At 42.9% G+C, this 13366-nt stretch overlaps 1 protein-coding gene across 1 annotated transcript in view; it reads right to left on the bottom strand.

The window, feature by feature from the left end:
- Nucleotides 1-2107: 2107 nt before the first annotated feature.
- LOC115472920 (vitellogenin-1-like) overlaps nt 2108-13366 on the bottom strand; it is a 124528-nt gene continuing 113269 nt past the window's right edge. The window contains exon 32 of the mRNA XM_030207443.1: nt 2108-2412. Coding sequence (XP_030063303.1) covers nt 2294-2412 — 119 coding nt within the window. The 3' untranslated portion in view covers nt 2108-2293. The remainder of the gene's footprint in view (nt 2413-13366) is intronic.

Genomic DNA, 13366 nt, shown 5'->3' on the forward strand with positions numbered 1-13366 from the left:
GGCTAACTGCAGGTGAAGCTAGGGGTTGTCTGGCTGCCTGACCGAGAGCGGTACACTCCATCTTCGCCGTGCTCAGTCGGGGCACAAGGACTCCAATCCCCAGTCATAACACTTAGGTATTCCCCCATTTTACTAAAGTCAGCACGTTTGAAGTCCAGGCCCGTTTGATGGTCACTGCTGCCGAGGTGGGAACCCACTCAGACATTTGACACGCTATCCCCATTTGTGAGCACCAGATCCAGCGTCGCTGCCTCCCTCGTGGGTTCTGTCACCATTTGTCTGAGCAGAGCACTTTGAAAAGCATCCACAATCTCTCTACTTCTTTCCAATTCTGCAGATGGAACCTTCCAATCTACATCCGGCAGATTGAAATCTCCCAGCAACAGCACCTCTCTCTTCTTTCCCAACTTTTGAATATCTGCGATCAGGTCTTTATCTAACTCTTCCAATTGTGTTGGAGGTCTGTAGACAACACCAACGTGGACAGAGGTTCTATTATCTCTTTTTAAGGTGATCCATATCGCTTCTTCCTTTCCCCAGGTCCCTGTCATTTCGGTCGCTGTGATATTTCTCACATATAGAGCTACTCCTCCACCCTTACGACCCTCTCTATCCTTCCTAAATAGATTATAGTAACATACATAGTAACATAGTAGATGACGGCAGAAAAAGACCTGCACGGTCCATCTAGTCTGCCCAACAAGATAAACTCATATGTGCTACTTCTTGTGTATACCTTACCTTGATTTGTATCTGCCATTTTCAGGACACAGACCGTAGAAGTCTTGCCCAGAACTAGCTCCATTTTCAGGACACAGACCGTAGAAGTCTTGCCCAGAACTAGCCTGGTATGTTTGCATCCCATCCATGGGAACCATTGAGCCACGTCTCCATGATTGCAACAACGTCTAAGTCTGCCTCCAACATCAGGGCTTGAAGGTCATGAACTTTATTGTTTAGACTGTGAGCATTTGTGGTCATCGCTTTCCATCTACATTTCCTGGTATGCGCTTCAACATTTGTGATTTGAGGGTATCTTTTCTCTTTGGGTACCTTCATATCCTTTTGTTCCAACTTTATTGCATTCTCTTCTGCCACAGTTCTGTTTTCAGGATCATCACTGTGTTGTAATGGAACAAAAGAATTTTCTAGGGGCAACACTTGTGAGGGCGGATGCTTTTGTGTCACATAACAAAGTCTGCCTGAGCCTACTGTGAACCATCTATTCTTAGGTGGTTTTATTCTTTGAGGCAGTACCTGGCAGAAACCCAATTTGTAGCGATATTCCATGCTACCAATCTCGGGGCAAGCAGTGGCTTTCCCTATGTCTGTCTCAATAACAGACTATGGACTTTTCCTCCAGGAACTTGTCCAGACCTTTTTGAAACCCAGATATGCTAACCGCTGTTACCACATCTTCTGTCAGCAAGTTCCAGAGCTTAACTATTTTTTGAGTGAAAAAATATTTCCTCCTATTTGTTTTAAAAGTATTCCCATGTAATTTTATTGAGTGTCCCTTTGTCTTTATATTTTTTGAAAGAGTGAAAAATCGATTCACTTCTACCTGTTCTACACCACTCACTAAGTTTGGGCGTGCTAAAAACACTAATGCACCTCAGTAAATAGGGACCTAACTCTTTTTCCTTCTTCCAATTCAGATACATTCAAGTCAACTCTGAAACCTAAGATATCAATAACCAGATCACAAGGAGCAGAAGTGGGATTTGAACTGGGTACCTCTGGATATTAAGACTGGTCCTCTATCCACTAGGACACTCATCCACTCTGTTATGGCCACTTGTCAACCAAATTAGATAAAGTATAAAAACGACTGCTAAACGTCAATCTAAAGCCATTGTTTATGCTGTGGAAGCCTGTAGTTTTCCTATAGCTTGCTCGCAAGAGTCTACAACTTTATAAAGGATTATACTGGCTGAATAAGTACAATCTGTTTCTTTATGATGTATAAAAACACTGTCATTGGATAGGGCTCAATAAAATGTGCCCTTTGTGATTCTATAGTCAGATTTAGGAGAGAAAATGGATAATTCTTACTGAGCATGATAAAAGTGATTTGTTTAGCCACCAGAATTTTAGAACAACATAATGCTTAACATGATTACTTTATTGTTAGAAAAGTCTATTAAAATGAATTGAATACAGAATTTGGCAGTACATCTGGAGTCACATAGATGCATTTATAATTTTGTCAATGCATGAACCGTGCTTCATAAAATGTTGCTTGCATGGAACGCATTCTCTGTATTTTTGTAGTTACACAATTTACACCTAATTACACTCCAGTACAATAGGTACTGCAGGCACAATTAGTGTGGGCTTCTACCTCTTCTATTATATCCTCTGATTTCTGATTCCTGCTTCTGTGCCAGTCATCCAGGCTTACAGCAGAATCTGCGAAACAGAAAATTAGCTGATTAGCTTTCAGCAAAATAGTATTTATGATTCTGTTTAAATTAATCAGAAGCTGGGCAAGAACTTAAGCAGAGAAACAAAAGTTAATAAATTAAAAGAAAAGAAAAAAAATACCGTAAAGTCTCGATTATATGATGTAAACGGGACAGACCCATTGTCAGAGAAGTGAAAAATCGGATAATACGGAAAACAATGCGTAAACAAAGGGTATAAAAGCAGGGTCCCGGGTCACAAAGGTGCTGTTTTGCTGTGAAAGCAGGGTCCTGGGTCTGAAACAAATTGTCTCACGTGCAAAATTTCTCTATGTGTTACGCTGGAAAACAGAAAAACACACAATAACATCACCAGGGGTCTGTCGGATATGCCAGATGGTCAGATTAGTGCATGTCGGATAATTGAGACTGTACATATAAGGTGATACATTTCATTAGATTAACTTAATATTTGTAAGCTCCAATTCGCCTAGAATGCCTAAGTAGGAATTGGGACATCCAGGTTGGAGTGTTCACAGTTCATAGTAACATAGTAACATAGTAGATGACGGCAGAAAAAGACCTGCACAGTCCATCTACTCTGCCCAACAATTTAAACTCATGTTTTATTCAGGAGAGCCACCTGCTCAGGAAAGAGAAGCAGCGATTGTGCATACCTGACGTGTCACTGTCAATTGTGCCTCTAATGTGAAAGAAAGTTTAAAAGGAGGTGGGAGTAGTCATAATGGACCAGATTCTATATATGGCGCCATAAAATTCAGCCCTGAAAAAAAAAGTACAACCCCACGTATATTCTATAAACTATGTCTAAAGTTACGCATATTTTATAGAATATGCCTAGCGCACGTCCACACAACTAAATTTACTTGCGGTATTTACACCAAGTAAAACTTGGTATAATGCTGGCGACTAAGTTAGGCACGGAGCGGGAGTATTCTATATCAGCGCACAGATTTTAGAAATGCCCACAACCCACCCATTCCACGCCCATGGCCACTCCCCCTTTTCAGTTCTGCATCGTAGAATTTACACGCAGAATTTTACAGAATACACTCAACAAGTTCTGCGTGTAAATTCTAATTAATGCCAATTAGTGTCAATAATTGCTTGTTAAGTGGCAATTATCAATTGTCAGGGCTGATTAACTTGTTAAGTTGCATGCACAAATCAGAATACGACCTGATTTGTGCACCGGTCACAATACATAGTATCCAGGGGGATTATGTGCCAGAGAGCTTCAACTGACAATATTGCAAAATAAAGTTGACCCTTGAGCATTTGACAAAGGGCTCTGCTGAGCATGTTAAATACACATGACAGTGCTGGTAAATACTTGTGAAGTGTACACACTTTCTAAAGAGTGTGCACTATTTGCACAATGTACACTACTGAAAATCAGTGTGCACTCTGTGAAAGCACTCCCAGAATACACCCCTTTAAATCTATCCCCTGGATTCTGTATAGGTCACCCAAGGTTGGGTTAAGATCCTATATCCATGTGTAAGCTAATTAGCCAATTAAGCACTAACAATAATTGATGCTAACAAGCACTTAATTGGCAGTAATTAGGACTTATGCATGGATCTGCCCTATGCCTTAAATTTCATAGCCTGCAACTGCTAAGGGGGTGTGGCCATGGGTGAGGCATGGGGCATTCCCAGAAAAGCTAGTCCATGTACTACACACAGTAGTGGGTTGACATACTGTAGACAGATGTGTATCTTTCAGCTGCTCTGTGCATTCAATGAGTGCCATTGTTTGAAAATCATCCTAGACGCAACATGATCTCTAAAGTTACAATAAGAAACTAGTTATTTGGTTCTATCATCTTTATTGTTGTTCACTTAACCATGCTTATTGTACAGTATTTCCCGAGGGGATATTTTCAAGTGTTAATAATTTACCATTAAACAGCTTGTATTGTTAAGACTAATTTCTAAATGTCCTAGAATATATTGAAATAGAGGAAAAGGAGGCAAGGATTCTCTTTTTCTGTATTTACACATCTGGGTCTAAGCTTTGTGGCTGCTGTAAGTACAGTGATTGATGAAAACAAGAAGGCAGAGTTTGGATAGTATGTGGAGCAGGGAATTCACATGTCCTGGTAAGGACGTGGAGAATTCCCATAGTATTTTACAAGGGCCTCTGCCAAATGTGAGCCTGTTTTAAAATAGGTACAGGACTGCAAGTATAACTCTTTCCATGTACAGAGGGAGCAGAGAAAACTGTACACAGAGAAAAGAAATGTACATGGGAGCAGCTTTCTAAAATCACTGCTCTCTCTGTAGAAGGCTCTTATCTCTGCAGAGGCAGTCCCTCTGATCCCTCCCAAGGCATCTAATCCCCCCCCCCCCCCCGCCAACTCCTCATGAGGCAACCTCCCAATCCCTCCCTGGGGCAACTCCTCATGAGGCAACCCCCCCAACCAAAGCAACGCTCCTAAAATTTCTGCATGAGGCAACCATCCCTTCCATACAATCCCCATTGAATCTGGGGTTGGGGTCAGATGTGCTTACTCTATAGTGTTTTAACAATTTTTTCACTCGGCTTGGTCCTTCCTGGACATTTGCTGATAGTTTCATAAAATCCAGCACAGTTAAATACATGGATTGCAGACTTGGCACTTACATGTTCAAAACCCCAAGTGATGCCACTTAAAAAAAAAAATATTTATTTAATAATTCTTACTAAAATGGTTCTTCCCACTAGGTATGCAGGCATTGTGTGATCTTATGCATATTTTACAGAAGACTCTGGGGCCGATATTCAGACCGTGGGATTTAGCTGGGCTGCCTCCCATGGTTGGTGATGAGCCTGGATATTCAATGCCAGGCCATTTCCAGTGAACAGCATTGAATTGTAATTTCCTGATGTTCTTCATCTGTTTCTTTATTTGTATCTCACCTTGAATCTCAAATTGAGGGAGTTGGTGGGCGACAAGTCTGCTATAACATAACATACAAAAATATCTTCTTCAGAGATGGGTTAAGTAGGAGAACTAGAGGAAATGAACTGAACTTGCAAGGTGGTAGACTTAGGAGTAACATCAGGAAATACTTTTTCATTGAGTGGGTGGTGGATGCCTGGATTAACCTTCCTGGTGGAGATGGTGGGGAACAAAACAAACCATGACGGAATTCAAAAATGTGTGGGTTAAACACAGGCGATCCCTATATAGAAAGAAGATGGAATCCACGCAAAGCTTAAAAGACCTTCACACTTTAAACAGAGCATAGAGAAATGTAACCTGCATGGCACAGAAGGTACAACTCTCACTACCTTGGAGGGTAGATTGGCAATCATACAGGTCTTTATCTTCTGCCATTTACTATGTTACTTTTTTTTTATTATGTATGTGTTTAAGTATTAGCACCTACACTAGCCATGGAAATGAAATAGTCCTAGATTATGGAGATATGTGCATGGGTAAGTGTGCATCCTGTCCAGACTACACTCATGTGAAAGCTCACCTGGAAAGTATGCACTATGGGAGATATGTGAGTGCTTACAGAATAGCATGTATTCACATATGTGCATGTGTGTCAGACAGACAACAATCAGTTCTGTTCAGCAACAGTAACATCATTACCTTGGGCACTAAACTGTGGAGTCCCACAGAGATCCATACTGTCTCCCATTTTATTTAATATCTACTTCAAGCCTCTGGCTGAGCTGCTTCGGTCGATGGAAACAAAATTTTACATCTATGCTGATAATGTGCAACTACTCATACCCAATGAACCAGATCTACCCACAGCTCTGAATAAACTGACTGCCTGCCTAACTGCAACTCAGGAATGGGCAAACAACAACAAACTCTGCCTGAACCCAAGCAAAACAGATTCTTTGGGTGCCTAACAAAAGTGGACAAATACCTTCTCAGAAGTATGAACTCCCCCTAAAATCACAAGTCAGGAATCTTGGGATATTGCTAGACTCATCGCTTATTCTGATCCCACAAATTCAAATGACTTTTAAAAATTGTCTCTACCACCTATGGCAATGTTATTTGAATGTTCTAATTGTATACTTATTAGATATTCCATCACTATATGTCGACATCCTATTATATCTCTGTTATTTGAATTTCAGTGGTGATAAATGCGTATATTTTTGATCCTGTTTCATGGTACACTTATTATTAAGTTTCAATTTGCTGTTTTCAAGTTTTCCTCTTTCCTTGTATTTATGTTTATACTAGCCGTTAAGCCCGTTAAAACGGGCGAGATTTCCAGCTACCCTCCTCGCCACCGCTCCCTCCCCCCTCTGTGCCAGGCCCCCTGCACTGACCTGACAGCGCCTCTCACCTCCGTGTGAAAGCGCTGCAGGCAGCAGCAGATCGCTCTTGACGCGAGGGCGGGACAGAGAGGGAAGTCTCTACTGCACATTTGCAGGTGAGTCGGTCACTTGCTATTTATATGTTTGATTGTTCATTTTACTATTGCTATGCTGTCAACAACATTGTACATTTGATGCTAAACTGTACTTACTGTACACAGCCTTGGGTGAATCTCTTCATAAAGGGCCCTGTTTACTAAGCAGCATTACAGGTGCACTAACATTTTTAACATGCATTAACCATGTATGTGCCTAGAATATCCCTATAGGCACCTGCATGGTTAGCGTGCGCGCTAAGTGTAGGCGTGCTAAAAACACTAACGAACCTTAGTAAACAGGGCCCAAATGCAGTTAATAAATCCCAATAAATAAATAAATGACTAGAGTACCGGCATATACATGTGTACTTGCCACCTATACCTCCACAGTGTCTCTATCCTTTCACAGGCACCCAACAAATGCACAGATCATCTTATATTTCTTCTTTTGTTTGTAACCAAATAATACAAACTCTCCAAAACACTGAACAATATCAGAATCTAAACCAATGAAAAGATCAGTGAAAAATGACAATGCTCACAAAAAAACATAAACAAAAACAAAAAAACTCAAACTTAAATTCTCTCAAAAAAGGTGAATGGGAACCCTCAGTATCTTTGCTCACCCATAAAAACCCCACTGACGATTTAATAGTTACAATCAGGTGATATATTAATTATCTTTCATTGGGTCCCAGTCATGTGCACCTCTTTGTGTGCTCAATATGCTATTACAAACAAAATAAAAGTAATTATATGAATTTATCTTAAGTGACTACCGACTGGTTCACAAATTGTGTAAATAAAATGACAGTGCTGACTTGTAAGAACTTCTAGCCACTCCTGGTTATATTAATCCACTCTTACCCCCCCTCAAAATGCTCCTCTGCATGGGTTTGTCAGCTTACATAACTGCTTCAGGGACTCAGGTTGAAAGAAAAGCAAAAGGAAGTAAATCTTCCATAAAATCATCATGTGTCCACTGAGCATGTGCAAGAAGTGAGCATGCTGGGCGCCAGCTCAGACTCAGGAATGCCGTCACCGAGCCGACTGCAGAGCATGTTGACATTGCTTCTGTGCCTGGCTCTTCTAGGCCCACTCATGGCTATGTCGATGGTAGGGAAGTTGTTTGATTGGTGAAGAACCAGACCAGGAAACTCATAACAGAGTGTGTGGTTGGGGAGACATTTTCCTGCAGTAAGTGGATCTTTCATTTTGCACCAGTTAGTGGCAGGGTTATCTTGACCAACCTATTTTGAACATGGCAGTGGTGGCCTAGTGGTTAGAGTACCAGTCTTGATATCCAGAGGTGGCCGGTTCAGATCCCACAGCTACTCCTTGTGATCACCCTCCATTGCCTCAGGTACAAAATTAGATTGTGAGCCCCTCCAGGGACAGAGAAATACCCAGTGTACCTGAATGTAACTCATCTTGAGCTACTACTGAAAAAGGTGTGAGCAAAATATAAATAAATAAAATAACACTGCAAGAGTCTACATTTCGTTAGTTTGACACACCAACCACTAATGCCTGATGTACCAGCAGTGTCAAAACTGGCAGGAAACATGTGTTATAATGCTGGTTGTTACATAGATCCCTAAATGTGCAATTAAGATTGATGAAATAAGTCTATCAGCGTATACATCAGCGAGTTCTAGAATCTTGTTATAGAGTGTTCAACGTTACACTTTGTAAATTGGGCTGATGCACCCCATCAGTTTTGTCAGGAGAATTACTGTACCTCTAATGCTTAACCACCCTCAGCTAAAAACCAGTAGACTCTACAGGCCTTTCCTAGAATAACTACCTGCAGTTGGGCCACAGACCCAGCTAACCTTTCACGCTTACCTAAAACCAATTACTGTGAAAGAAGATGCCATAAACAAACACATAAGTTCCTAAACATTAAACCTGCATTATCATCAGTGACACGCCCTGCAGACTTATTACTCCCCGAGGGCATCCCTCTAGTTTAATTTGGGTTAAACACGGTACTGTATATGCACTTGCTAGTACTTAATGTCTTCATTAATTAGATCCTCAACATTGGGCAAACCTTTATATCCAGTCAATCAGCACAAGCATAAAAAGTTAGCATTCATGAGTTCTCAAAACTAATAGAAAGAAAACATTAAACACAAAAAGCCACTTAGGTAATTATTTTCCACTTCTCTTCCTCACAATTTGGTGCAACAGTTTTCTAATATGTAATAGAGAAAAGCTTTTCTCTAAGCATTGAATCTGACTATAAGGCTAAATTGCCACTAAATGAGAATTAATTAGTAGACTATGTTGTTGAACAATTGTCTGTATTATGTAATCAACATACTGTTTGGGGATAAAAAAAAAAAGGGAAAAACTAGAAATGAAGAGCAGAATCACTGGCAGACAAAAGAGGGCTGATGAAAAAAGCTGTGAATGGGATTGCAAACAGCCGACAATGCCAGTTATAATGCTAGAGTGTGGTATTTTTTTTTCCAGGCAGTCCTGTTGGCAAGTTTTATGCAAAGTTGGCTAATGAGTTGAACAAAAATGTAAATGAGCTCATTTACCATTTCCAGTTAGCTAAATAACATGAAGAAAATCGCACACAGCTGCAATTTTACGTGACTCTTCATTACACCTCATGAAGGTGTAAAGTTTAATTGTGAAAAAAAAATGTGAATTTCAAGTGGATTTTGTTTACATGAAAAAATGCTGTTGTATAAAATGTAAAAGAGCCAGCACAGCAAAAACAAAACAAAATAAAAAATAAACAAACAAACAACCCTTCCCATTGTGCTGGCTTTTTCCTATGAGGGAACTTGTACTTTAGTACATCAGGGCCCTAGCTACAATATTTAACACAAGTCACTGCTGATTATTTACTACTGGTAAAAAAGGCCCGTTTCTGGAACGAATGAAACGGGCGCTAGCAAGGTTTTCCTGGGAGTGTGTATGTCTGAGAGAGAGAGCCAGAGTGAATGCTAAAAGATCATCCCGAACTTTCCTCAACCTCCACTTCCCTAATTGCAAAGGCTTGAAATACAAGGCGCTGCACGCGTCAACCTTTTCTTACATGAGCACGCAATTCTGGAATTCACTGCCGCGCAACCTGAAAACGACCTACGAGCAAGCCACCTTCCGCAAACTATTGAAGACCCATCTTTTTGAGAATACTTACGGAAAGAACCAAAACACATAAAGCCCACACCCACGGTTCAATAATGCTTCAATACAGCTAACTCTGAATTCTTATCCGCTGTAATCTCACCACACTCATACTTCTACTCACAGAAAATGTATACCATATGCTTTCTTGTTGTTATGTACTGCCCCTTTTAGTTTCCCGTTGTTCCCCTAATGTTTCACTGCTCTTTTCGATTGTTATATTCCTTACTGATACTCTGAGTTTGTCTCGCTTAACTCCTCACAATGTAATCCATAACCGAGTAGTAACAAATTGTATTTCTATCACTCACAACTTATTGTAAGCCACACTGAGCCCACAAAAAGGTGGGAAAATGTGGGATACAAATGCAATAAAATAAATAAATAAATAATGTGCGGGTGTGTGACAGAGTGAGACTGTCTGTGTGACAGTGTGTGTGTGAGAATGAGAGTGTGTGACAGGGCCCCCTCCCGTGTTCCTAATGCCCTTCACCCCGTTCCCTCCCCTCCTTTTCCTCCTCCTTCCCACACTTTGGGTTCCTTAAGGCTTTCAAAAGTCTATGTACCCCCGTGGCCCTAACGCCCAGTATCCGGATACCCCACCGCTTTCCTCCTCATCCCTCCCCCAAGATGTACTACTTTCACGTCCTTCATTTTTAAAAAAAAGTGTCCTATCTACCCTGTGTACAAATGCCCGGCATTCAGATTGTGTTCCTCTCGTAAATTTTCATTTCTTTCATTCATTCAGAACTTGTCCCCCCCCCCCCCCCCCCCCGAACACTTTTGGTTCCTTCAGTGTTTTAAAACTCTCCTATGTACCCTGTGTGCTAATGGCCAGCATTGAGATTGTTTTGCTGTCCCAAATTTGCATATCTTTCAGTCATTCACAACTCCCCCCCCCCCCCTTCTCCAGTTTAACACTTTCGTTTCCTTCAGTCTTTTAAAACTCTCCTATCTACCCTGTGTCCTAATGGCCAGCATTCAGATTGTTTTCCTTTCCCAAATGTTCATGTCTTTCAGGCCCAGATGCATCAACCAAACGTTAAAAAATAAGAAACGTAAAAGTGCTTAACAATTTTAAAAAAACGAGGAATGCACTACAAAAACACTCCAGAAATGTTCGGATCGGTATTGCAAAGTAGGATGTATCACAGAATCGTTTAACCCGCTGTTAATCAGCACCTAAAGCATGCGCAGAGCAGCAAAGCATTATGCTGGCTGCTCTGCGCATGCCACAAAGGCCCAGTTGTCAAAACAAACAAACAAAAAAAACCACAAACACGTGTGTTTTGGGAGGGGGCAAAGGCGCGCGTCATGAGCGTCCTGTATGGACGCCTTGCCCCCCCCTGCTCCCCGCTTCCCCCCCCCTGCACGAAAAAACTCCAATTTTAGCAGCCCCAGACCCGGGCCGGCCCTCCTCCCTTCCTGTGTATTCTCCCACACTAGCTCCGCCTCCTGCCATGCTCCAGTCCCGTGCCCCGCCGCCCCCCTTTTGGTCGTGGCTGCCGCTCCCCCCCTCCAATGACCCCTCCCCCGTTGCCTTACCGGCCCGTGCAGCGCCTCTCACCTCTGCTGCACGGGCAAGAACAGCTGATCGGCGAGTCAGAAGGCCTCCTCAGACGTCCCTTTTTTCTTCCTGGGCCCGCCCTCCTCTGACGTAGGTAAACTACGTCAGAGGAGGGCGGGCCCAGGAAGAAAGAAGGGACGTCTGAGGAGGCCTTCAGAATCGCCGATCAGCTGTTCTTGCCCGTGCAGCAGAGGTGAGAGGCGCTGCATGGGCCGGTAAGGCAAAGGGGGGGTCGTTGGAGGGGGGAAGCGGCAGCCACGACCAATGGGGGGGCGGCGGGGGCAGGGCACGGGACCGGAGCATGGCAGGAGGCGGAGCTAGTGTGGGAGAATACACAGGAAGGGAGGAGGGCCGGCCTGGGGCTGGGGCTGCTAAAATTGGAGTTTTTTCGTGGTGAGGGGTGGAAGTGGGGAACAGCGGTGGGGGGGGAGGGGCAAGGCGTCCATACAGGATGCTCATGATGAGCGCCCTTGCCCCCTCCCGATCCTTTTTTTTTTTTTTTTGGTGCTGAGGGAGAGGGGAGCAGCGGCGACCTGGGGCGTCAATAAAGGACGCCCCTGACGCGTTTTCGCCCCCCCCCCCAGTTATTTTTTTTTTATGGATTTTGTAAACTTCTAGCAGACAGACAGCCCTAACGAGAGGTACAGACTCTCGTTAGATTTCAAGGTGTTTTCCTGCGTTAAACGAATCGGAAAAGGTTAGTGCATGTCATTTCAATGGGATTTGTAGAAGAATTGCTCATCTGCATTCAGTTTTCGTTAGCTGCTACTGTCATTGGAAAATAGGCTTTAGTGCATGGAAAGGATAGGAAATTCTTCCTTAAGGGCTCGTTTAACGATGAAAAACGTTTAGTGCATCTGGGCCTCAGTCGTTCAGAACTCCCCCCTCCCCCCATTTAACACTTTCGGTTCCTTCAGTCTTTTAAAACTCTCCTATCAACCCTGTGTCCTAATGGCCAGCACGCAGATTGTTTTGCTTTGCCAAATTGTCTGTCACTGAGGTCAGTGCGTGCCTGCCTAGCAGACCACTTCCGGCAGGCACAGTCCCAGGCACATCCTGTTGGAGGTGAGAATTATTATATAGGATTACAAATAAGAGGCCATTATAGTAAACCATGGTAATATTTGCAGTTACAGCAGCTTAATGCGGGATTTCACTGCATTGTTGCTGCAAATTTAATGCGACTCCTATTGGAAGCAGTCCCACTATTTTCTATTTCAGGTCATGCGTTGACATTTGTACTAAGGCACGGTACCTGAACCCTGTTAGCATCTTCTATTTAGGAGAGTGTAAGTGCTCCCTTATTAACTCAATGTGAGGCAGTTAGTACGGTAAGTGCAGTGCATTAACTGCTAAATGCCTTCCACACCCACTCTCTGCCCATCCCACCTCCCCTGACACAAAAGGTTCTTAACACGCAGTTTACCTGTAACTGCTATACAAAGACAGGCATTTTCGAACGGGGACGACCATCTATAAGGGTGCCCAACTCTAATGACGGTGCCATGAAGGGGCGGGGCAACGCATATTATCGAAACAAAATGGACGTCCATCTTTCGTTTCTATAATATGATCGGGGACACCCAAATCTTGACATTTAGGTCAACCTTAGAGATGGTTGTCCTCGGTTTTCTGCGATAATGGAAACCAAACACATCTATCTCAAAAACGTCCAAATCCAAGCCCTTTGGTCGTGGGAGGAGCCAGCATTTGTAGTGCACTGGTCCCCCTCACATGCCAGGATACCAACCGGGCACCCTAGGGGGCACTGCAGTGGACTTCACAAATTGCTCCCAGGTGCATAGCTCCCTTACCTTGTGTGCTGAGCCCCCCAACCCCCCCCCCCA

This window comes from Microcaecilia unicolor, chromosome 6 (genome assembly GCF_901765095.1).
Source record: "Microcaecilia unicolor chromosome 6, aMicUni1.1, whole genome shotgun sequence".
In the NCBI taxonomy this organism is placed as follows: domain Eukaryota; kingdom Metazoa; phylum Chordata; class Amphibia; order Gymnophiona; family Siphonopidae; genus Microcaecilia; species Microcaecilia unicolor.